At 44.9% G+C, this 25,551-nt stretch overlaps 4 protein-coding genes across 4 annotated transcripts; 2 read left to right on the top strand and 2 right to left on the bottom strand.

The window, feature by feature from the left end:
* Positions 1-4,160: 4,160 nt before the first annotated feature.
* Positions 4,161-4,490, bottom strand: PtA15_8A274 (uncharacterized protein; the record flags this gene model as incomplete). Its single annotated transcript, XM_053171686.1, has 1 exon — positions 4,161-4,490. The coding sequence occupies one exon, from the start codon at positions 4,488-4,490 to the stop codon at positions 4,161-4,163; it is 330 nt and encodes a 109-aa protein (XP_053022925.1).
* A 460-nt stretch (positions 4,491-4,950) lies between these two features.
* On the bottom strand, positions 4,951-5,421 carry PtA15_8A273 (uncharacterized protein; the record flags this gene model as incomplete). The annotated part of the gene is made up of 1 exon (XM_053171685.1): positions 4,951-5,421. One exon carries the CDS (start codon positions 5,419-5,421, stop codon positions 4,951-4,953), a length of 471 nt encoding a protein of 156 aa, XP_053022924.1.
* Positions 5,422-13,986: 8,565 nt separating this feature from the next.
* Positions 13,987-16,952, top strand: PtA15_8A272 (uncharacterized protein; the record flags this gene model as incomplete). Its single annotated transcript, XM_053171684.1, has 11 exons — positions 13,987-14,468; positions 14,555-14,642; positions 14,726-14,870; positions 14,940-15,099; positions 15,161-15,422; positions 15,513-15,614; positions 15,694-15,925; positions 15,995-16,165; positions 16,239-16,369; positions 16,442-16,559; positions 16,642-16,952. 11 exons carry the CDS (start codon positions 13,987-13,989, stop codon positions 16,950-16,952), a joined length of 2,202 nt encoding a protein of 733 aa, XP_053022923.1.
* Positions 16,953-22,298: 5,346 nt separating this feature from the next.
* On the top strand, positions 22,299-24,822 carry PtA15_8A271 (uncharacterized protein; the record flags this gene model as incomplete). Its single annotated transcript, XM_053171683.1, has 10 exons — positions 22,299-22,569; positions 22,706-22,831; positions 22,919-23,067; positions 23,172-23,240; positions 23,323-23,333; positions 23,459-23,816; positions 23,936-24,063; positions 24,176-24,211; positions 24,293-24,366; positions 24,455-24,822. 10 exons carry the CDS (start codon positions 22,299-22,301, stop codon positions 24,820-24,822), a joined length of 1,590 nt encoding a protein of 529 aa, XP_053022922.1.
* Between the last annotated feature and the right edge of the window lie 729 nt (positions 24,823-25,551).

Here is a 25,551-nt window from a genome sequence, read left to right as displayed (position 1 = left end):
AAGTAGTGATGTGTTGATGTATCTTCAAATAAAGAGGAATGAATAAAAGATGTTTATTATGTTCTTCTCTTCTGAAAGTCTAGGGAACAATAGAGTTCAAGGAGTACAAGTTATGTATCAGGCTTCTTGAGTTTGACTAGATACAAGCATACATAAGCTATGTCAATAATAAAATCAAAGAGTGTGAAATGTGAAGAAACAAGTGAAATGAGTGTGAAACTAGTAATAATTGCAGACGGTATAGCAAAACAGAAAGTTGGCAAGTTGAGGGTAACTTGGTTTTGCTTGCCAGCTGACAAAAACAATTCAGACAAGGTAGATTCTGAGAACTCTCCAGACGTTTCCGCTTCTGAAGATCCAGATGACATTCCCAACGTCAAAACTCTGACAAAGAAAATTCAAACCCCAAGATTGAAAAGTCCGATATTTTGACCAATCAGCTGCTGCCGTACCAATCTCAGATACCCAACATTTTCCTTCCGTTTATCAAGGAGATTTTTGATCCAGAATCTGACGGAAATTGTGGTTTTTGCTGTGTTGCCAAGGCTGTTGGATACAACAGCAACGGGTGGTTTCAAGTTAGAAAGCAAATGATCAAAGAGGTTGTTGGAAACAAAGAGCAGTACTTAAAGCTTTAGGGCGAAGAAAAATTAGTCAAGAAGATTATTGCTGGACTCAAAGTGAAGAGCCTCAAAACCAAGGCTGGTCGCACCAAATGGCTTGACAAGCTGGCTCACGGTCAGATTGTTTCAAACACGGTTGTAAAACCGGTTGTTTTCATTTCACTTTGATCTTGCAACACCTACCTGCCCCTACGACTTGGACCAGAAGACTCTCCAGATACCAAACCAATATACATCCTTCATGTGAACGAGAACCACTGGGTTCTGGTCAACATGAAGGATGGTGTACATCTAATTCCTCCTCCCATTGTGGCCACCCGACTCACCTCTGTGGCCGCTCAAAATTGGCTATCTAACATTCTGGATGGGCGCGAACTCTACAACAAGCATTATATGTGATATGAGTTGTATTTCCTTTTTTATTCCTCTTGTTTCTTTCTTTTTGTTTCATTCTTCTTGTTTCACTTCATGCACACCAAAATCTCAGTGGCGTGGAGGTTCATTCACGCCAAAGGTGGTCTATGCACGCCAGGAACGCCAGGTTTGATGTAGCCAATGTCTGATTGTGGCGTCCAGCGGGCATACACGTCCCTTTTTCTGGTGTGAAGACATTCATACACCAACTTTACATGGCTTGCTGGTGTTGAGTTAGACTCAGGTTTCTGTTTTCTGTTTTCTTTTTCTGCTTTACACATGTCTCTTTCTTTTGACACACATATCACAGATTGTATGTAGTGTACCTGAGGCAGCGGTTGTGGAAGGAAATTCTCCTCATCCTTCCACGAACCTTGTCTGCTCCCCACACTGTGTCCGCTGTCCTCAGGTATGTAGCTTTCTTTCCTTTCTCATCCTCTTTCTGTTTCTTCTCTTCCTCTCTCTTGTTTTCTCTCAGCTCCATGACTTGTGTAATAGTGGGATTCGAAGTAGACTTGCGCGCACATGCAAGTCAAATTGCATGTTGACTTGCCCCCCGCCAAACTTCAAACTTACTCTGAGCCCCCCACTTTGGCGCGCCTGGCAGACCTCTGTCCAGCTCAACGCATACACCCCGCATTCACAATTTGAGATGGTTCACCACCCCTTTGCCCTCAGACCACACCCCCTCCAAGAATGCTGAGACATACCAAAAGAGCCTCAACAATACATCGCCTCAACCAGCTCATCCAAAGACAAGTACGAGGTGCCATTGTTGAATCAGCCCTGAATGACAATTCCGACTCCAGCGAGAACAGTGACTTGGAGGAAGCCATTGTCACACTCATCTTGATTAAAAAACATCGCTACCTGGCTCCCAGAACTCGACTGCCTCATGCTCCGGACAATACCAAGTATCTCTTCAGCCTCGACGAACTGCGCTTCAAACAGGAATTTAGGATGTTGCAACACTATTTCTTCCATCTCCTCTCCGAAATTGAAGACCATCCGGTATTCCAAAACAATTCCAACATCCCTCAACGTCATTTGCGCGAGCAGCTCATGGTTACCCTGAAGCGGATGGGATTGTATGGTAACAGTGCTTCGGTTGGTATGCTAGCCCGCTTCTTCTGAATCTGAATATTGGAGGGGGCAGTAATCTTGTACTGTTCAAGAACAATTGAGGCCATACTATCTCTTGAGAAGTAAGTGCTTCTTTTTCAAGGTTTCCATCTAGCTATAGACTCATTTTTACTGATTTTTGTTTGTCTGTTCCATACATTTATAGAAACTATGTCCAATGGCCTGATGTTCAAGCACGTCAAGCACTTGCCTCTCAAATTTCCAGCTTCACAGGTTTCCGGAACTGTGTTGGCTTCATTGATGGCACACTTTTCCCTCTGTACAACAAGCCCTCCATTGACCCTCAAGACTACTACTTGCGGAAAGGCTATTATGGACTGGCAGCTTTGGTAGTTTGCAATGAAGAAAAGCAAATCACGTACCACATGACCGGTTTCCCTGGTGAGTCTCTCCCCTTGTTTGTTTGGATTGTTGTTTATCTGCAGTATGTCTAACTGCTTCCCTCCCTGCACAGGCTGTTGCCATGATACTCGCCTCTGGGAGAACACCAAGCTCAAGCTTAACAAAAGTGAACTCTTCACCCCTGGGCAGTATCTTGTTTCCGATTCGGGATTTTTGGACGAGTCAAATGTTGTGCCAGCTTTCAGACGGCCACCCCATGGAGCCATGTCTTGACTGCGAAAGAGATTCAACCGGCATCTCAGCTCAGTTTGCGTCTGTAACAAACACTGCATTGGGATCCTTAAAGGATGATTCCAAAGCTTACGCGGACTTTGGAAAGAACTCAGCTCAGCTGGAACAATGGAGAGTATCACACATTGGATATCTGCATGTGTGATCCTCCACAATTTCCTCCTTTGTGATGATTCCCCCAACATTTACCAAGGCGATGTGGACGAAATTGATTCCAACAATGACGGAGCCCGGCAGGATTGTAGTGCTATTGGCACCCAAAGGCAAGATCATGTTTTTGCCAAGGTAATCAATTACCTAGATTCTTGATATGTTTCCTTATTTCTTGTTTATTTCTTGTCCAAACATCCCTTTCATTGCTCTGTTTAACTGTTTTCCTTATCTTATGTCATGAATTAAAATACAAAAAAATAACAAAAAACATTGGCCAACTCTATAGAACCTGCTCCAGCTGCTTCTGTTTTGCACCAGCTACATTGGTGATTCTGACAAAAGCTTTATCTCCGCTGACGCTTCCCATTGCGCCTTCTACCCTGCCACACCCAACACTTCCGTCATCCGAAGTCAATGCCCCAATGAATCGTACCTACATATATATTTCCAAGGATAAAAACGTTCTTGATTCATGCTGTGAGTCTCTGCTGAAAGATCAGAATACATTACCAATGTAGAAATGATCACCAATCTCTGATCAGGAGGAGTTGTAGTGCCTTTCCCAGCATCATTTTTGTGGGTTGGATTGAGCTGGCTTCCCTTGAGACCGCTGACGGCACTGATGATGGTGCCAAGATTGTTCATTCTCTTTTTGTGCGCTCTGTGAGATGTCTTTGAGGTTGGAAGTGATAGATTGGTACTTGGATGTGGGGCCATTCGAGTCAGTTTGATGACTCCTCTTTGCTAGACTCTGAGCAATAATCGGACATCAAAAGCCTCCCCCTAACAAGCCTTGCGTTGGACGGGCCAGATTCACTGCTGATGATCTGATCATCTTGGTACTGGTGGTTGAATGGTATAAGAGCTGAAAGGAATTGTGTTGCAAAAAAGACCAGCATCAAATTTCCTAGGAGCTCACTTTTTCACGGGGACTTGTTCAAAATGTATAGGGCAGATGTACTTTCATTGAATTCAGTTGTTTGGAACAATGAAAATGGATGAGAAACAAGTGTAAAGTGGCCATTGGAGAGAGAGAGAGAAGTGGAAAGTGGCCGTTACACAGGAGAGGAATGAAGGAAGTGGAAATTGGTCATTGGCTTCAGTCCTTTACAACAATGAAAATAGGTAACAGATGGAAAACTGGAAAAAGAGGAAAGGAAGAAACTATAAAGAGTCGTCGGATTCGTCAGCGGATTAATCATCTCCAGCGTCCATGTTGGCTAATTGGGGGAACTCAAGTATTGCCTTGGCCTCAATCTCATCAAATCCTAAGCCATGCTCCCTTAACTCCTTCATGTAAGCAATCTTGATCTTGCTGGCCTCAGCGCGGGCCCTGGTGATGTCTGCCTGTTGCTTGGAGACAATCAATTGCATGTAGAGCTCTTCGGTGTTGTTGCGTCTGCTTCTAGAGGCCCGGGTAGAGGAGTGGGTGATTGGATGTTTCCCAGCTGATTTGTGTTTGACTTGCTTGGTCTTTGGGGCCAATGGAGCAGGAGTCGAGTTTGAGGGTCGGGGTCGAGGCATTAAGGCCAAGATGTTGGGGAGATTGGAGCCATTGCTTGATGGAATGGGAGAGTCCACCGAGTCACCAGTGTTTTGAACCAAAGGTGGGGCTGTTTCCGTAGGTGGAGTGTCATCATCGTTCTCGGGAGAGTCCTGTCGACCCGGTTGGTCACCACCGACTGAGGATCAAACGTGTAAAGGTTCTGTAACCAATCTTGATCCCATGATGGGATCAAGGAAGCTCCAATAGCGGCAAAGCACGTTGATTCGATCTGTTTTGGACGGCATATCAGCAACTCTTGTGATTAATTTCATCTCATCAGAAGAAAAATACAACCCTTCAACAGTGCGAACCCCGTTGATTTCATCATTCTCCATGATTCCTTCACCAGTTTTCTTCAAAAAGTTGCGAGCGGTGTTGTAGGAAGATTGGAGATCTGAAATCTTTTGACGCACACCTGTAAATGAAGGCAAACAGACATCAGACATTGTAAATAAATAAGGAATAAGAGAAGTAATGAAAGCTTGTAACTTTAGTGTCTTTATGAGTGATCCCCCTGAGGTTCATCATTTGGAAAATCTCTGAGCATAACCTAGTCTTTGTTCTACCCCTTTCTCCATCGCCTTGCCAAAGCTCATAGTTGGTACCGGTAGCAAGCCATTCCAGAGCAATTTCGATGCTAGACTTGCCTCCATTAACTCCGTTGCAATCCCACGGAATCAATGGCTTCTTGGTCTTCGGTCGGGTTGATTGAGGGATTTGGGGTGGCATGGTTGAAGGTATGAGGGTACAAGAAAAGGAATCCAAGAAATGTGTGTTAGATGTGATGGTGAACTGGTGGGGTGGGGATGCGGGGATGAGGATGGTTTGGAAAGAGGAGGATTGAGGCCGGCTTTTATGGGTTTTCAACGGATCAGAGGCTGGTGACCGTGGCGAGAGGTGATCTTGCATTGCAGTGTGAGTTGGCTGAATTCGGATGAGAGCTGTCATGGTGTGTGGTAGGGCGGATGAGCGCTGACGAGGGGGCAGGACATGCCAACTTGCGTGGCAAGGCAAGCCGGCGTTCAACTCAGATGTTGAACGTTGACTTGCCAGTTTTGCATGCAAGCCTCCCCGCAAAACTGGGTTATGCAAATTGGCCTGCATGCACGCGCGGGTCAACTTTGAAACCCCCTAATGAATCTCATCCTTCCACGAACCTCGTCCGCTCCCCACACCATGTCTGCTGTCCTCATCCCCAGTCTAGCTCATCAGGTTATGAGCCCGCGCTAGGCTCCAGCTTTGCAACACCGACCAAGCACGTAAAACACAGGTCTTTTGAGTGGATCTTCTTCTTTGTGGACTAACCAAAAGGATCACCAAACCACTTCTCGGGCTACATTGCGCCATGTCCGACAATAAATCAACTCCAAGCTTGGGTAAAGCCCCGGCTTCCTCTTCAGGAACTGTCAACATTGGTCCAGATTCCACATCTCTCCCCTCTCAAAAGTCGGCCGCTGCTTGCCTCCCTCTAATTCTGGAACCCAGCCCGGACCCCAATTTCTTGGACTGGGACTGAGTCATGACAGCCTACTTTGACGCTGTTGGAATTGACTACGTCCTAGAAAAGCCAATGCCCAAGCAACCACCGTCTGCATGGATAACCAACAACAAAACAATATGCGCCATCCTCAAGCAAACTGTGATCGGATCTAACCTTCTCGCAATTCGCCCTTTCAAAAAGAATGCCTATGGCATGTGGCAAACTCTGGTTTGTACCCACCAGGACTCCTCCACGGGCGGCAGAGTCTATTGGCTCCGCAAACTTCTTCTCGCAAAGATGGACGGTGACAACGTTCTCGGTCACATCAACACTCTGGCAAAGGCGCATGATCGACTTAACTCCCTTGTTACGCCCGAGAACCCCCTCACCCCCTCCGACGTACATGCCGCAGTGCTACTCAGCTCCATCCCAGATGACTGGATGGGGTGCGTATCTCACCTCATGAACCAAGACTATCACCATGGCACTTAAGAACGAGCACACTTGTCAGCAAGCTCAAACGGAAATCACCACCTCCGTTTCCTCCGCTAGGACAAAACCCAAGTTTGACAAACACACGGGAGACAGAGGCCGAAAGATCCGTCATTGTGATTTTTGCAGCGTCGACGGCCACGACTTGAACAACTGCAATAACACTTGCAGCATCTTGGAAGCGCACAAATCAAGTCAGCGTTCCCGCTCCGACATTCTTGACCAAAGAGTAGCCTTGGTCAAGAATGCCTATGCTCAGCTAAGAAACAAAAATGTGTCAACCTGAGTAAAAAACATGGGGCCACACTTTTGGGGAGGGCTTATTGACAGACCTGCATCAGGCCCGTCAGGGCCCACCCAAAGCTGGTTTGGCCAACCCAGAAGTAGTCTTGGTTAAGAATGTCCATATGATGTTTCAGAACAGAACCAATTGACCACTAATCAACAGAAGATATTGAAGGGCTTCTGACATCTGTATGACATTTGTGCACTCACAGAATGTATGTCCAGGCCCTTTCCTTTTCCTTGGAACCCTGTTGGCCCGTACGGGCCTGATGGAGGCCCGTCCAAAAAGCCTCCCCAACAAGGTTTTTACTCAGTCTGACACATTTTATTTCTTAGCTGAGCATATGCTTTCTTAACCAAGGCTACTCTTTCAATGGGCCCAGTGGGCTTTGTGGGGGCCATGTGGGCCTCATTCAGGCCCGTCCAAAAACTCTCCCCAAAAATGTACCCCCATGTTTTTTATTCAGTTTTACCCATTTCACATTTTAGCAGAGCATCGGAATTCCAAACAAATACTACTTTTTCAATGGGCCCAACGGGCCTGTTAGGGGCCCATGCGGGCCTTGTGCAAAGCCGTCCAAAAAATCACCCCAAAAATGTGCCCCATTGTTTTTTACTCAGTCTGACACATTTTTATTTTTTTGGCTGAGCACGCTCAGTTTGCATTTTTTCTCAGTGCAGAGTGATTTTTTTTCAATGATTTTCCCAACCTCAAACTTTGAGTATTTTTTTTGGGAAATTTAATTATCCTTGAAGTGAGGGATCCCTGTATCTGGAAGGAGCGGTTCCTCTTCTGGGAATTTGAGGAAGTCCTCCTGCAGATCCGGCAAGGCTGACTCTAGCCCTTCAAAGCCGTTCTTCTGCTGCGCAACTGAGGCGGTAGCGGAGGCGCTGTTCTGCTGAGAGGTCTCTGCCATTTCTAAGGTGAGGAGGCATGTTTATTAAGGGTCTGGAGAAAGATAATCAAGAAGGAAAAAGAGAATAAGGTTTATTGAGAATTATATACCTGCAGATTTAGATTTAGCAGATATTCTTTTGCTTTTTCTCATAGTAGAAGAAGCTTTTTTCTTGTTTTCCTTTGCACTTGACTTTGCTCTGAGGAATTTGAGGTCCACTTGGCTATGTTGACAGGAGCTATAGTCCTCTTTTGATGATTTTTTGGAGCTTTAGCTGTAGCTATAGGGGTCCAAGCGTCACTACTAATCCAGTTGCCGTTTTGCGGATTTCCTGCGCGTTTATCATTGTAGTTTTTGTCTTCTGCGCTGGCCTGCGCCGTTGATAAATGTTTTGCGGTCACTGTTGGCAATTATAGTTAAGAAGGAGGAGAATCTTTTTAGCAGACTCCGTTTTTTGCTATCTCTTCTGGATCCAAAGGTATAGTGGATTCCGGTGAGGATAAGTCCAATGAAGGGATAAATAGATTTGCAGTAGAGTCGCAATTCTGCACTTTCACGAGTACACAGGACATAAATTTTTTTTCAAGGGTCCAGTTAGCAATTTTATCAATATAGAGTCAGTTTAGAATGTTTTTTTGAGAGAATTTTGACGTCAGTAGGATATGTAGAAGAATTTTTTAAGTGATTTTTCAAAACTTTTATGAATTTTTTGTCTGATTTAATCAGGATGATCAGTCCTTGGCTTTAAGCAGCCTAGAATTTTGAAGAGGATGAGTAATTTTCCCAATGAGGCCCCCAATTGTGAGCCTGAGTCTCTATAGTGACAACAGGACACAAGAAAACGGGGGGCAATATTTGGATTTCTTTTGATAAAGAAAATACAAATATAAGAGAGAGAGAGAAACTGAGCAGATTCAAGATAATCAGATATTCAAGGTTATTCTGGTGGGTACTAACTTCCACTGGCAATGCTACCTCCTTAAGGGAGTGCTGCCAAGCTGTGCTAGAGAGTGCTACAGCCTCCTCTCACCAAAGAAGCGTGGAGGGCTTCTGGATTAGACAAGTTTAATCCAGCCAAAAATTTTCATCTTCCTTCTGGATAGTCAAGGTTCTTTAAAGGGAAACCTATGTGGTTTGTTTCTTACAAAAACCACAGCAAAAGAACGATTTAATGAAGCAGAATCCTTTGATTGATGAAGTTAAGACAGGTGCACACCTGTGATCAAAGATGGGGCAAAGGCCAGAAAAAGAAGAGCAATCAAGCAGACACAGAGTTGTTCCTCTGAGATAAACAGGGTTCAGTGAAAGAGTGATACTTACTGTCAATATCCTAGGCGCCTGTGACGGTAGGTATACTGGGAGCGTGGTATCCTCTTTGGTGGTGATCCGGATTCCTGGGCTATCTGGGGGTGTGGTTCTGGCAATGAAGGGTAGTTACGCTACGTGTAACGCGTAGATAACGGTAACGTAACGAAATTTTTGTCGTTATCTACGTGTTACATGTAACGGCAGTGCGATTATGTTATCACAACACGTTGAGCCGGTTTTTTGATGCTTGTTGCGTTATCCGGGCGCGCGGAGCCCTTGAGAACGGGCAAAAAATGAGGCTAAAAAGCCTTAAATGGTCCGTTATTGCGTTATCCAGGGGATAACGCGATAACGGCGTTACGTTACGCGCGGGGCCTGAAATGACCCCGTTACTAGTAAAGTAATGGGGGTAGTTACATTACCAAAATTGTGCGGATAATGCAACGTAACGTAACTACCCTTTGTTGGTTCTGGTGTGCTGAAGTCTGTAGATCCTCCTCAGGCAAGGGGGATCCTGACTTCAAAAATTTTCACAGTTTGCTTATGTAATTATATATGTACACGTGGTTTGGCGCGCCTGGTAGCGCTTACACATCACAACTGCGCATGCGCGCCACAACTCAAGAACTCAGGGAAGGAGTAGAGTCACAAAGAAATGATAAGTTGTAACTTGGCTTAAAATTGCATGGGGAAACAGAATCTGAATTCAAAAAAAAAATATCTCTTAAGATGAAAAAGATATGAAGTAATTCATATGTAAAAAGGTAGAAAAGGCAGCTTTTAGGTCAGCTGTGTTGACTCTAAGGCTGACATTGTTAGTTTCTTGGTGTTTCTGCCACTATGTCTAAACCCAGCGTGGGAATTCTTCCGTGATAGTTTGACAAACATGTTTCCAAGCCCCAAGGGATTCCTTATGTACCTTGACTGGCCACAAAACCCCAAAATGTAGCAGCTACAATTTGATTAGTTACCAAATATCACATATTTGGTAGCTTCTTGGTGTTTCTGCCACTATATATCATCCCAGCATGGGAATTATTCCAAGAGATTGTGACAAAATTGTTTAAAATCCCCCAATGTTTCATTATGGACCTCAACTGGCCACAAAACCCCCAAATGTAGCCGCTACAATCCGATCAGTTGCCAAATATCACTTATTTGGTAGTTTCTTGGTGTTTCTGACACTATATTGCATCCCAGCATGGGAATTCTTCCAAGATATTGTGATCAAATTGTTTAAAAGCCCTCAACACTTCATTATGTACCTTTAATGGCCACAAAACCCTCAAACGTAGCAGCTACAATCCGATCAGTTGCCAAATATCACTTATTTGGTAGTTTCTTGGTGTTTCTGACACTATATTGCATCCCAGCATGGGCATTCTTCCAAGATATTGTGATCAAATTGTTTAAAAGCCCTCAACACTTCATTACGTACCTTTAATGGCCACAAAACCCTCAAACGTAGCAGCTACAATATGATCAGTTGCCAAATATCACTTATTTGGTAGTTTCTTGGTGTTTCTGACACTATATTGCATCCCAGCATCAACGATGGGAAGTTACGTTATCCAGTTTGCCTAGATGTCATTCAGTTATCCGGTTGTGTGTGGTGTATAATCCAACATAAATTGAATCTGTGGGTGTCAAGAGAAAGGTATAATGTTGTTTAACAATATGGACACCAATTTATTCCAAGGAAATCCTCTTTTTGATCTTAAAATAATTCTTTTGTGACCAAATATCAGTTATCTGGTCTAAGTTACCCAGATAACTGATTTTTGGTCAGAAAAGTGATATTTCAACATCAAAAATAGGAGTATATTTGAAAAAAAGTGGGACCATACTGTTAATCAACATTCAGCCTTTCTTTTGACACCCACAGATTCAATTTATGTTGGATTTCACACCCAAGAGTACTGGATAACTAAATCACACCTAGGCGGACTGGATAACGTAACTTCCCATCGTTGCCAGCATGGGCATTCTTCCAAGATATTGTGATCAAATTGTTTAAAATCCCTCAACACTTCATTATGTACCTTTAATGGCCACAAAACCCTCAAACGTAGCAGCTACAATATGATCAGTTGCCAAATATCACTTATTTGGTAGTTTCTTAGTGTTTCTGAAACTATATCTCATCACAGCGTGGAGTTTCTTGCAATATATTGTTACCAAATGTTGACAAGCCCCCAAAGTTTCATTATGTACCTTGAATGGCCACAAAACCCCCAAATGTAGCAGCTACAATATGATCAGTTGCCAAATATCACTAATTTGATAGTTTCTTGGTGTTTCTGGCACAATATCTCATCCCAACATGGGGATTCTTGCAAGATATTGTTACCAAAATTTGAACAAGCCCCCACAGCTTCATTATGTACCTTGACTGGCCACAAAACCCCCAAATGTAGCAGCTACAATATGATCAGTTGCCAAGTATCACTAATTTGATAGTTTCTTGGTGTTTCTACCACTATATCTCATCCCAGAGTGAAGATTCTTGCAAGATATTGTTGACAAAATGTTAAAAAGCCCCCAAAGGACAGTTGATGCCTTGTTGTGTACACCACAGGAGTGATTGAGAAAAGCCAGGATGTTGCCAAAACAGCTGCAGGAATCACGCGTCCTAGCAACTGCTAGGACCGCCATGGAACGTTGTGGTTGTCTTGTTGGCCATAGGGCACTTTTAGACAAAATTTATTCATGGACGTCCTCATCAACCGGGATGGTTGCGTGATCTGGGGTTTCTGGGATGTCAAAGTCTCTTTGATAGAAGACTTGGCGTTGAGATAACAGTGGCCTCAACCCAGCCGTTCTTGGGATACCTGTGTTATCCTGACGCTTTCACCGGCGTCTGTAGGTCATTTGCTGAAGCCATGCAATTGATAGGACGCTTGGGTTTCAAGGACAGCCTGCTCAAGCGTCCAAACAACGCATTGAGGATGCAATCTTCAATAGGATGCTTGGGTTCCTGGGACGGCTTGACAAAACGTCAAAAAGACGTTTTAATTAACCAAAACTTCACCATGACAGCAAGGTACCCCAACTTGAGCATTGCTGGAACGTGATGGTCTGATCAACCGGTTCTGGACGCTCAGGTTGCAGAAACTTTTTTTTTTTTGCTTTCCTGCGCTCACCTGCAAAGATGCTTTTCCAAGTGAGCGTTTGAGAAGACAATTTGATTTTGATTTTTTTTTCTTTTTACCTTTGAGTTTTTTTTTTGTGGAACGGTGGAAGCAAACTGGTTTGCTTAGGTATTAAGGGTGCCAATTCCACTTGACAGGTATAGCCAGTGTTGTGTACTGTAACTGCAGAGAGGCTCCTTGGAAGGAAGCCTCCTGGGAAGAATGTGTTGCGGGTTTGAGCTGGTGGGAGTTCCTTTTGTCTATCTACACTTACAGGATCGACCTGTTGCCAACTTTTTGGGCTTGATCCCTCAACACGCTTCTAGAGCGCAGAGGGAAAGGTGTCAACTTAACGTTGCCGGAGTGATTGGCAAACAAAGGTGGAGAACCTAACTTACCCAAGTCCTACCTGTGAAGTGGTAAAACACTGGTCGCATCGCGCCGGCTGGAGGGAGGGACTTACGCGCTAAACAGATTTACAGGCTGACAGAATTTTGTTATTTGGTGGAGAATTTTTTAAAACTGCTCTCACCCATCCATTTCCTGCCCAACTTCACTATTGTTTGCATTTCCACGATGACCAAATTCAAGCTGTCTTCTTGATGTGCAATGTCCCTGGTAACATTATGAGTTTTGGATTCTGTATAGTGTGATCTTTGTAATATAGGATGAAGCAGACCACAGATAGTCACAAAAAACAGATCTGAGGGGTTCTGAAGGCCCTGAAAAATTCAGAAAAATTTGGAGAGATTCTCCTTGATCTTGCAAATCTTTTGTTCCCTTAAGCCTTTGCTGCCCAATGGGAAAGGGTGAAGCCAGAAACATCTGAAAAAAGGCATATTTCTGATTCTGTCAGCCCAAACTTGGACATTGGGAGTCCCTTCTTTGGAGGGTCCCTGCGGGACAGCTTCCCCCCTCAAATGGAGGGACTTTGTTAAGTTAGGTGCAGAACCCTTGTTGGTCCAACAATGTCGGCGTGCCTGCCCCTCTTTGCCGGGATGCTGTTGTGACAACCAAAACCACGCCAACCAATCCTTTTGTGGTAATTTCTGACCGCGTCAGAAAGTTGCTCCCTGCGGAGGAAAGCAACGTTCGGGGGACGCGAAGGCAGAGTGTCAAAAGAATGTTGAGCTGCTCCTGTGGTGTACTCAAGATTGGATAAAAGTGGCTCAGAACAGAAATTCTTAAGACTTTATTTTATGTTTTGTTTTTGTGCAACAAATCTCCCCCCCCCCTTCCCATCCTTCTCTGCCAAAAAATTGTAATTGTAAAAATAACCTACCAAGCTGGGATTACTGAGATTCTGGCCCATGGGCAGTCTGCGGGTGCCCATGGGCAACCCGGATTCCCAGAGCCCATGGACAACCCATGGGCGGGCCCAGTGCCCATCTGGCCTGTCCGCTCAGCCCGCGGGCCACAATGGGCCAGCCCATGGGCTGCCCGGACCCGCCCTATAGCCATCCTGACTCCAGTGTATGGTTTCCCAGGGCAGGGGTCCAGGTAGGTCGTAGGGTTGTCGGCGGCATCGGTCGTTAACGGAGGATGAGGATGCGCTGGTGGACGGGCCCGCGCCAAAAATCTTGTGGACCCAGGTACCCTGCACTGTGCAAGAAAAAGGGGTTGTTGGAAGAATGGTGAACTTTGAAGTGGCGCGGTCAGACGTCGGCTGAGTTTTCACAAGCGAAATACGGTCTTTGTGAATCGATGACATCATCGTTAACCGATTGGTCAAGAAGGAGGGATTGCTTCCGAATCAGAACTCCGAACCCTTCACTTCCAGATTTCAACTTTCCATCTGGTCCCCATCAGATTACCACTCAGCTTGACCCTCGAGCATTATCCTTGCTACCTTTCCTCCAGTCTTTCAACCTTCCAGCAGCCCATGTCTGACCGATCAATAGCTCCTGTGGGTCCACCTGACCCCTCCCTGCCTCCTGTCGGTTCGAAGATCGGCTTCAACGAGTCTCCATCGCTTGATTCCCATGATGTCTCGCCCCCACCTGGCCAATCGGACGACCACTCCGGCTTGGCCTTCAACATCCCAGTCCCGGCCCACTTGAAGCCCACAGGCACACCCGGATCAAAGCTATTGCACATCGAACGTAGTCATGCTAGCTTTGATTCAAAGTCCATGTCACTCTACCTCTACGGCACCCCATACTTGGAGCAACTCAATAGAATACTGGCGATCGTTCAAGATGAAGAAGCCTTCGATAAGAAACGCCTCAACTATCAAGGTCGCGATGCTCGCTTCAGACATGCCTTGAGGAAGGAGAAAAGACTCGTTCAGATCGCTAAGGAGCACAAATGGAATGAAGAAGATATGTCAATGGCCGAAATGTTGATTGATATGCCCGGTCCATTGTGAGAACTCTTTCTTTCTTCATTTTGCGCATTTTGTGTCCGGATCTCATACTGAGTTTGGCTCCACCGAGTTTCTGATTATTTAGTAGTCTGCATAAGAGCATGTTCCTCAAGACTCTTCAAGAACAAGGTGACGAGGAACAACAAAAAATGTTCACGCAACCCGCCCTCAACGTGAGCGTCCAGTTTCCTCCATTATAATTCATGACGAGCTCAAACTTTACTGACTGCTCGGTCCCGAATCAAATCTTACGCAGTATCAAATCATTGGCTGTTATGCACAAACCGAGTTGGGACATGGCTCTAATGTCCAAGGGCTTGAAACTACGGCTACCTACGACAAGTCTACTCAAGAGTTCATAATACATTCCCCATCCTTGACCGCTTCGAAATGGTGGATTGGTCAGTCACATTCATTTCAGATTCAGCAGCTCGGCCTAGTATTCATATGTCTCTTTTCAAACCTCCCAGGTGGTCTTGGTCGCGCTGCTGACCACGCAGTGGTTATGGCGCAGCTATACAGCAATGGCAAAAAATATGGACCTCATCCCTTTGTCGTACCAATCCGTGACATGCAGACTCGCGAGCCTTTACCTGGCCGAGTCATTGGTGATGTAGGGCCTAAGCTAGGGTAACAAGCTTCTATTTTACCGCTAATTGCTAGATCACTGACGTATGTAATTCTTTACTAGGTACCAAACTACCGATAATGGTATGATGCTATTTGATCAAGTCAGAATTCCTCACAACCATTTGCTCGCCCGCTTTTCTCGGGTCGATCCGCATAGCGGTCAATACATCAAACCTGATAATGCCAAGTTGGCTTATGGCACGATGACGTATATTCGAGCGGGACTTGTCCGACAAGCTAGAATGGTATTGGCTCGTTCAGCTATAGTAGCTATTCGATATTGCGCCATTAGAAGGCAGTTTGCCGATAAGGATGCGCCAGTGGTAAGCCCCTCCGCTGACTCTACATACCGGTTTGATTTCTTGCCCGATTGCGATGATCGTAGTTGACTTCTCGGATCGATCGATTCCTAGTTGGATGGTAAAAAGCCAGCTGAAAATCCAGTGCTTGACTATCAGATGGTACAATATCGCATTTTTCCAATCTTGGCACAAGCTTTCGCTTGTCATTACACAGTTGAGTCACCGTTCAGCTGCGCAAACTTAAAACACCTGTGGTGTCGATCGAGTCTAAGATGGTATCTTTTTCGAATAGGGACTTGAAATGTTTCGATTATACAATGAGAGTCAGAAAAACATGAGTGAAGGAGATTTCTCTTTACTGGCCGATGTTCACGCCTCTTCATCCGGACTTAAGTCCCTTTGCACCATCATGGCCGCACAAGCAATAGAAGAGTGTCGTCGAGCCTGTGGGGGTCACGGCTTTTCACAAGCCTCTGGACTCGGGGCGTTATATGCAGACTATTTACCTCAAGTGACCTGGGAAGGTAGGCCCTCCAACTCTTATCGGCATATGTACTTATGTTCTGACATTATCACTTATCTTACAACTCCAGGTGACAGTTATATGATCACCCAACAAACGGGTAGATATCTCTTCAAGACCATGCGCACCTTGTTTCAAGATCGCAATGCCAAGTTATCTGCAGAAAACGTCACCGGGGAATACATCTTGAGATACTTGGAAAATCCTAACGAGAAATCCAAAGTTGAATACAGTGGAGATTGTAAGCTGCCCAAACGCTTGAAGGCGTGTTTTCTCACAGACTAAAGAATTTCCAACTCCCTTCCGGAGGTTAGTCCATGACGTTCAAGCATTTATCTGGGCGTATGGGCACCGGGCGGCTTTCATGGTGGCACAAGCCACTCGAAAGAGAGACATTGAGCGAAGAACCTGGAACAGCCTGTTGGTAGACATTTATCGCTGTTCCGTAAGTTTTCTTCATTATCGTGGGCGAGTTTCAATCAGATGCAATTGACAATTCGTGTCTCCATTTCAACAGGTGGCGCATTGCCAGTTCTTGATGGTTAGAAACTTTGCCCGGGTTTTACTTTACGACGAAGCACTCAAGGCCAAACCTGCGCTTCACCATGTCATTCAACTTGTTTTTGAGCTCTATGGTCAGCGCTTGCCTGAAATTCAACCTTAACCATATGCACCCGTGTAAACTGATTTTTCTTTTTTCGCATAACCATGAACTAGCTTGTTACACGATGGATGTCGAAGCAAGCGAGTTCCTAGCCTCCGGCTACATCTCCCCCAAGCAGCACGTCTTATTGAGGAACCGAGTCTATTCCTTGTTGGCTCAAATCAGACCAGAAGCGGTCGCCCTATGCGATAGTTTCGCGGTCCCCGATTACCTGCTAAACTCCGAGTTGGGCAGATCAGACGGAAACGTTTACCAAAAATTGGTCGATTTCGCATCGAAGGAACCGCTCAATGGTGTCAAATTTAACGTCAATCCTTGGGATAACGAACTCGCTATCGGCGAACCCTCTTTACCAAAATTGTGAACAGACTTTTTGATTGAGGTGTTTTGGTCCGCTGTAAAAATATTCCGTCAAACATGTGTTTGTAGTTTTCAATAGAGATGTAGGCAAATGTTTCTCTTTTTCAATAGATTTGTAGAGCATTTTTGTGAAAAACCAAGAAAAATCATACTAAGAACGCATAGACAAAGTGAAAGTGTATGTTTAACAGAGAACAGAAAGCCCCATTTTAAAATCAATCCAGAATGGAACAATCAACAGAGCCAGCGTGAGTATTCCTGTCACCGCCAGTGAGATTAGGGAGTTCGAGTAGAGTGTGCTGGACCTCAGCAGGAAACAATTGAATTGATCCGAAAACTGGATTGATATCTATGTAGGAAAATCTGACCAAAGGCTGAGGGTATGGTGCAGGCCCTGAACACTTGACAAATTGAATGTTGCTGTCCCAGCCACTCTCGACCACCAACCACCCCACATCCGACCACGACTAAACACGACCACGCACGATGGGATGGATGAGCACCCTGGCCAGCGTCGGTATTAGTCCCTATTTCGAACCTCTCAGCGGATAAGGAAGAAATCACAAGCTATCCAACCCAAAGCCGACTCACTCGAGACTCAAGCTGAACGAGACCAATTTAATAAGGCCCTCCACGACGAGCATGACGATCAAGACCAGTTATTCAATAAACTTGTCGCCGCTGCTGGATGTAAGTGATGATTCTTGGTTCATTCCGAGCTACAGAACAGCAATTGCTTGTCTGTGACACTCCTCACGAATTGCAACGAAAAGTCGACCGGATACCTGGGCTTGATCATCATGCTTGGCGTGGAGAGCCTTGAATCGGTCTCGTTCAGATTGAGTCTTGAGTTCCGGGAACTTGCCACACGTCCCTCGCCCTCGCCTGCCGGGGGGCACGGCGCGAAGCGCCTCGCACCAAGTGCGACTCCCCGCCAGAGACGGACCCTGCGCGAGCTTAACAAAGCCTCTCAGAGGAGGGCCCCGCAGGGTCTCAGGCTTTCTCTTGACAGTGGGCACACACCATTCCTTTTTGCCTTGTATACCGGGGTACATAGCAGGAGCAGGTCGCCGGGGAGGATTCCTCATTGCTAGCCGATGCCTGTTGTGCCCGGTTGTCATGGATGATGGACGAGACCTATCGACACGCCGAAGACTTGGACCTGTAAGACTCCTCAGAGAATGCACTCTGACGATAAGATGTGCGTCGAGGTGATTAGCTCAAGTGCGCCCCGGTATCGGTCCAAACTCGGTGAGGAAAGAGTGGAACCGCTACCGGGCGCCTTGGACTAGACTAGGTACAAATGGGCGCAGCCGCAGTAGAGTATGTATGTACAACGGGAAGTACATGCATAAAGATGAATAAACTTGGTATTTGCTAAGTTTACCACATTGGCTCTACCCCGGCCTCCAACAGGACCAATGACCACCGTCTAACTTGAAGGCCCGCACAACGAAACCCTTGGTTGAAGACTCTTGTTTGATGGGTGTCGAGGTTGCAAGTTTCATGTGGGTTAGTTCTACAAGGTGCGTTATTAATACATAGCTTCCAGTTTGAAATCGGATGTATGTTGGCTAATGGTTCCCTGTCTGACCCACAACCTCTTCCCCACAGTTCTATCCACTACCTGGCAAGTAGTTTGACTCAGTGCATCACCCTTCTTTAACACTGGATCTGCTTATACAAGGGGAAACCCATCACAATTTCTTTGTTCTATGGATTGAGCAGTCATCTCAGCAAACATGAAACAGCACATACATCTCCTTCTTGGGTTTTTGTTCATCTGTGCCCTGAGGGGGACTGATGACTTTCAAATTCCTGGCAGACAGCTTGTGGATCCCTCAACCAAATCTTGCTTGACACCAAATCCAACAAGAAAACGGATTGATTCCAATAAGGTCAATGTATACAGCAAGTGCCCCACAGATGATTTCCTATTTGTTTCTTCTGAACCTATCACTACCAGTTTTGTTGAAGGCCAAGTCGGCGTCTCAACAAAACATCACAATATTCATGAAATTGGTTTTCCAGAGGCCTGTTTAATGCAAACTCAGTTGAATGTTAATACCCCCATGATAAAGAAGGAAAAAGTTGAAGACAGGCAGTTTGTAAAACAGAAACATGCTGAAACCATGCTGACCACAAGCACAGATGACAAATTAAAACCACAATCAGCTGGACTGTTTCACAAGCCTTTGGGATATTCTTCATTGGTATCTGCAACAGCACCCAATTTGAAGGAGACTGCCAATCCTTATATATTTCAACCCAGCTTACAAGAAGGAAATCCAAAATCCAGTTGGACTGCAAAAGAGTTGGTCTACGGGTTTGGCCAAGACCACACATGCAATTCAGCTAAACACCAGGTAAAATCTTTAAAAACACAACCAGGAATCCAGGCAACAGATGAGTTTTTAGTTCTTATGAAGAAAGAGCCATTGGGAAATGCTTGTTTTTTCACCCAAGCATCTCCTGATCCTGGTGGATTTCTTGTGAAAATTGAGTCAGTAAAAATGAATGGTGGTCCCAGGGGTTCTAAAAGAAAGAAAAATGAATCACTGAGAGCCTCATCTTATTTACAGCCCTCTGATGGAAATGAAAACAAGGTTTCCATTCTCAAGATCCAAGGCAATATTTCAGGAACAATTTCAGGTGTAGGAATGTCTGAATATTCAAAAGGATCATCAAGTTTTCTTCCTAATTTTGTGAAAGAAGAAACATCACTTGCAAATTGCAGAGCAAGAGAGAATATCTCAGCAAAGATTAAAAGTCTTGATCCAGAAACCTCATGCAACAACTTAAAAAGGCTGAACTTTTACATGGATATTTTTAAAAATGGAAATATGCCCCAGGATCAAGAAATTCATAGAAGACATCTAGGCTATATCCTGAAATCAATGCCTAAACCTAAGAAAGGGCAATTTTTAATAACTAAACCTTTACTTTTCAGAGCTTGTAAGATTTTGAAAATGGATCACAAAGGAATACTATCAAACGAGATCCCAGGAAAAATGCTGGAATTCATGAATGATGTGGGACTGTGGTATAAATATTGGAACAAAAAAGCAAATATTGATGTCAAGCAATTGAAGAGAGACACAGTTTTGTTTGATCTTCCCCATATCTTCCCAGTTTTCTTATTTTATGTTGAGATGATTATTGCAATCCTCCCTTACAAGATAGATCAACAAGATAATGAGAAAAAATACTATCAAAAGGAAATGGAGAGAGCTGTAAGAATATTCAAAGAATTCCAAAACTGTATAAAAAACCCTTTGGAGGAAAATGAAATGTTCAATGAGAAAAAGATGACAATGTTGGATTATGCTAAAGGTAAAATACGGGCAAATGTGACATCATGTGCCATTCTTTGGCATTTTGTAGAAGCTTGGATGAAAATGGAACACCAAGATCTTTGGGTCCATTTAAGAATGAGAAATGATAAAAAACTCCCCACAGCATTCAAACACTTCTTTAATAGTGTTTTTTTCTACGGGTGTGAAAACTTGACTCAACAAATCAAACAAATCCTTGAAGAACATCAGCAGTGACTAGGTTTTCATCCCAATTCTTGTAGATTAGTTCCTCACTCAAATCTTGTAATCATAAATCTCACTCCTCATCTCACATCTTGCTAGAAATGCCAAATGGTGAGGGTTGCCCCCGGCCCGGGGCCCCAATGTGTGCTACTTTTTTGTGAGGATGAGATCCCTGAGCCTATATAGCACCTCTCTCAGTCCTTCTAGATTTTGATACTTTTCACTCAAGGTTCAAGCCAAGCCAATCCATTCTGATTGACTCTTGCATCAAAATTAAATTTAGGTACCTGGAGGCTGGAATGTCATTACAAGACAACTGGCCTCTGCCCCAAGCCAATGCTCCAATGATGATTGATAATTCCTCTTTCAGCTGAAGCCCACCCTCCCATCCCCCATGGGCAGCGAGCGCTTTCGCGGCTTGGTTGCTGTTTGGTAAAAGTCCCTAAGCTCACATATCATAACCAGCCCCTCAATATTACGATTTACATGAATACACAGTTAGGGAGAAAGACGAACAAAATTTTGCGTCGGTTCAAACCTTAAACCTTCCGTTTTTTTGGTTGACGTGCAGTTTCGGGTTGACTATGGGGAGCAAGTCAAGCCTGGTCCTCTCTACGTGATATCAGGAATACATCCAAAAAACGCGTACAATCATCGTGAGCTGGATATGCGTGTCAGCTGGGAGGTCATGGGCAATCTGCACGAGCGTAGCAATCCTTGGAGGACAAAACAATGTGCCTCAAATATGGCGTCTGCTCGGTATATGAATATGTCCTATGAATATATCCTTCAAGATCATGCTGAAAGGAGTCAGGACCTCTGAAAGGACATTACTTGGCGCGAGACAAAAAGCTCCGCAAAATCAGCCAGAATCAGAGATACATGCACACTTATGTCAAGTCGGAAGCGATATGACCTGTGTAAACGGATACAAACCTTCATAGTACACAACCGGGGTGGTGAGCTGATGCATATCCCGTCTAGACATGTCATGGTAACATGTTGATCATCCCGCAAGAATAATCAAACATCGCGTTATCATGGCGATTGCCTCTAAGAAAATCATGCGGTCTGCCACCTACTGCCACACAAGGCGAACAAGGCACTTTTGCCCAGGGCCAGGTCTGGGGGAGGAATTGGAGGGCAAAGTACATTTCTGTTGTTCACAACTCCTTGCTGTCAGGCCAGGTCAGGCCATCCCTCCTTCGAACGCTCGGAGATCGCATCGAAGACGACTCCAGCAATGGCCCCCAAGCTATCTTAGGGCGGGCACATTTTGGTAAGTATGCAAACTCATGCAAACGCGTCATGGATTACAAGGAGCGACAAGGAGAAATGCAGCTTGTCTCCGTCCTGAATACCTGAAAAGAAAACAACCCACTTATCTGCAATGTCCGTCGTTTTCATGCCAGCTCCTCGGGCTATAGTAAGCTCACCGCACCTATTTGACGAAAAGAAGCCCTTGTAATAAAGCATAAAGCTCTCGGCCTTTGGACATCACCGCACTCAGTAGATCATTCCTTCATCACCAGCTGCTCTCAACTACTATCATAGTTCAAGCTATCTCTACAGCTTACCGGACAAACTTCTGCCCATTTTCCCGAAAAACTTGGCCGACAGAAATTTCGCTCAGTTAAATCTTGGCTTGCGTTGAGCTTCAATTTAAGCAGAATTCCTCCTAGTGAACTTGTCTTTGGTAAGTCGAGTCAATTTTGCCTCCAAATCCATCAATCATGATGTCCCGCCCGCTGATACTGGTTTGGTTGCGCATGGATTGATGTTCTTAAACCTCATAACTTTCAGCTTGAAACATGCGGCTGATAACCGGATTGATCTGGGGATTTTGGGTGGCCTCACTAACTCGTGGTCGGCCATCTTCCGAGGCGGCCATCTATGATAATGAAAGTTTCGCGACTAATTCGAGCTCAGAAGAAACGCATGACCTGAATGAGACACTATCAAAAGAGGAAATCGAGGTCGAAGAACAACAGAAAAGAGTCAAAAAAACTCAGCGCTACGTTTTTGCACATGTCGTAGCGGGGAATGCTCAAAACTACACCAAGGAACAATGGATTTCAGACAGTTAAGATTTTTATTTCCTTTCATTATCTCGGGCGCACCATCAACCAAGGTAGATCTCGATTGAGAGACGCCAAAAAAACTGATGGTTTCGAAACATTCTTCTTCTTTTGCCTTTTGAATGAATGTGTTTTTTTAGTGAGGACTGCTCAAGAAGCACACATCGATGCTTTTGCGATCAACATCGGAACAGATGCTTCTAATGATGTTCAACTGCCCATGATCTATGAATCGGCTAAATCACTTGGATTCAAGGTTTTCATGTGTTGAGTTCGATATCATTTCTACAGGAAATTATCTATTGAGATCCTCAGCAATTCGACTGATGATAAGAACTGGGGCCGCGTCGTAGCATTTGATATGAACTATTACGCTTACCCTGGGTCTTCAAAAGACATCCAGAAGCGCGTGTTGCAGTTTGCAAAGCATCCCGCTCGATTTCAGTATCGTAAAAAGACGTTTATTTCAACGTTTTCTGGTGAGGTACCAGGAACGTTTATGGTGAGAATGTGTTTCTTGGTAGAAACCTAAGACTCTGAAGGGGAATTACGAAATGATGTCTGAGATTTTTTTTCCTTTCTCACATTGGGTTTCGATATCTTCAGGATGCTAACCAAAACTACACAGCTGCTTGGTGCACTTTGAAAGCTTCATTGCGCGGACAAGGTGTTGATGTAAGTCTTTCACATTGTTTGTTGATGACATTGCATTAAGCAATTTCACTGATCCAACAAATGAAATGCCACATGAATTCAGACCTATTTTGTGTGAGCAACGGCGACGCTTTGGGTATCTCCCACGAGGACATTTGTCTATCAGGGACAATTATTGACCAGGGGTAAAGAAATTGATCCGACCTTTCCCGATTGTCTTTCTGCATGCTTTTATATAGCCCAGGTTGGACTGGTATCAAACCCTCAACTAGCCGATGTGCGGATGGCCTTTTATCGTGGGATGCCTGGCCGCACAACAGCGACATAGAGCCGGCAAATTTCGAGCAAGTTAACGAGAACGTGACTGCACAAGAGACCCTTTATTTTCCCGACAAAGCTTCCATGTTAGCCAGTCGGGCCGTACACAAAACCTTTGCTGCACCCGTCGCTCCACTTTTTTTCAAGCATATCAATCCCTCTCCGACCGACAATTATATCTACCGCAGTGATGATTGGATGATGGTTAATCGCTACACCAACTTGATCAAACAACGAGTCCCACCTGAGTTTATTGAACTGCTGACTTGGAATGACTATGTGAGTCAGTCTCATGTGAAGTAAGGGAAGGAGAAATTCGTGCTCTTACCCTTGATGATAACGACGATGATCTTCCCAACTGGATCCCTATGATGACTAACTGGCTTCTTTTTTCGTAGGGAGAGTCACATTACTTGAGAGATCCCCAACCCTCAGCTAACTTACCCTCGGGAATGGTTTCTTCCCTCCAATACGTTGACGGGTTTTCACATACGGCCTTTTTAAACATGCTATCTTATTTCAATCAGTGAGTCAACAGCGGACTTCTACTCTAGGAGTATCTGGTCCACCACATGGTTGTAGTGCTGATTGATCAATTTCCTCATTTTACAAACCATCTATCTATTTTGAAACGGAAGGTGGTACAAGACCGGAACTCCCCCCGTAATGAACCAGTACGTCAAATAGAGATGATTGCTCACAGTTTCTTACTTCACTCGAAAGAAATCTGATCAGGAGTCCCCATTTCACATCAGGACGACAATGTACATCTGGTACAGACCGCACGTAAAAAACGCACCTGCCACTGATGATCTTCTCCCTGCTCCAGGTCAGTATTGTAATGAATGCCAAGAACCGTGCACTATAAAACCCAAGGCTCACCGCCGTGGCTTGTCTTTTCTCTGTCTATGCAATAGCCTTTGCCAACACGACGGAGGATAGAATATACGGATACGTGATTCCAGCTCCAAACACCACGGTGAGCGCGGTGAGGATATTGTCAGGGTACCAAGTGTTGGAGCAAGCATTGTTCCCTCTCAACGAAACTTCACCCTCCGTGAATGGATCAAACCTTTGTCAGATTGTCGAAGACTTATCAAACAATAACGAAGCAGAGGTAGATGGTACCGGAATCTTGATTTCTGCACCTCTCGAGCCTGGAAATCAGCTGCTAGAATTATTGAATGATAAAGGCGAAACGCTGATCAGCTTACAAGGCCGACCAGTCGATGCTCTCCCAAAAACTTACAATTTTAATTATTGGTCTGGTTCAATAGCCTTCTAAATTATCTTTCTTTTTTTCGAGACACACTCATAACTTTTGTATTCAACCAAACATGCAACTCTTCAATAATAATTACATTTAGCGGCATTTCGGCTACATATATTGGCTGTTTAGGACGTTAAGCTATGCTGACCTGTGGCATCTGATGAGCAGAAATCTGGTCACAACTCCACCTTCTTAGTTGCTACAGGCGGGCGCTGAGGCTGAGCTACCGCTGTCTACTTCATCATGATATGTCTTCATACTGGCGCGTGGGGGCATTATCTGGCTTTTCACACGGCCCTCCTCTGGGGATTTTTACAGAATTTCACTTTCGTCTCAAGCTGCCCGTGGATGGGACGGAGAGGAGAGAGCCTTCTTCTTTCTCTCCCCTCTTCTTACGGTCCACCTCTTCCCTGAGGAGTTCCAGGGGAGTGAGCTCGGGTACTCCTTCTCCAAACACCCCTTTAACGGACCGCAGTATGGCTTGTATGGTGAACCTCTTCAATTGGCCATTTCACCTCATCTGGCTTCTTTGGCGGAGGGATTCAAAATCCGGAGTTGTCAAAAATAACTGGCCAGACTGGCGGTTCAGGGCCTCCATAATTTTGCCCCCTCCCACGCGGCGAGCTTAGGCCCAGCGGATTCTGGGAGTGGGACAAGGCAATGGCCTTGGAGGGATTCTAGAACCACTGTATCTCTGAATTTTCAAATAGGATAGCTCAGGGGAAGTGCCCAGTACTTCCCTCC

Source organism: Puccinia triticina, chromosome 8A (genome assembly GCF_026914185.1).
Source record: "Puccinia triticina chromosome 8A, complete sequence".
NCBI classification, from domain to species: Eukaryota; Fungi; Basidiomycota; class Pucciniomycetes; order Pucciniales; family Pucciniaceae; genus Puccinia; species Puccinia triticina.
The sequence above is the reverse complement of the archived record's forward strand: the minus strand, read 5'-3'. Positions and strand labels throughout refer to the sequence as shown.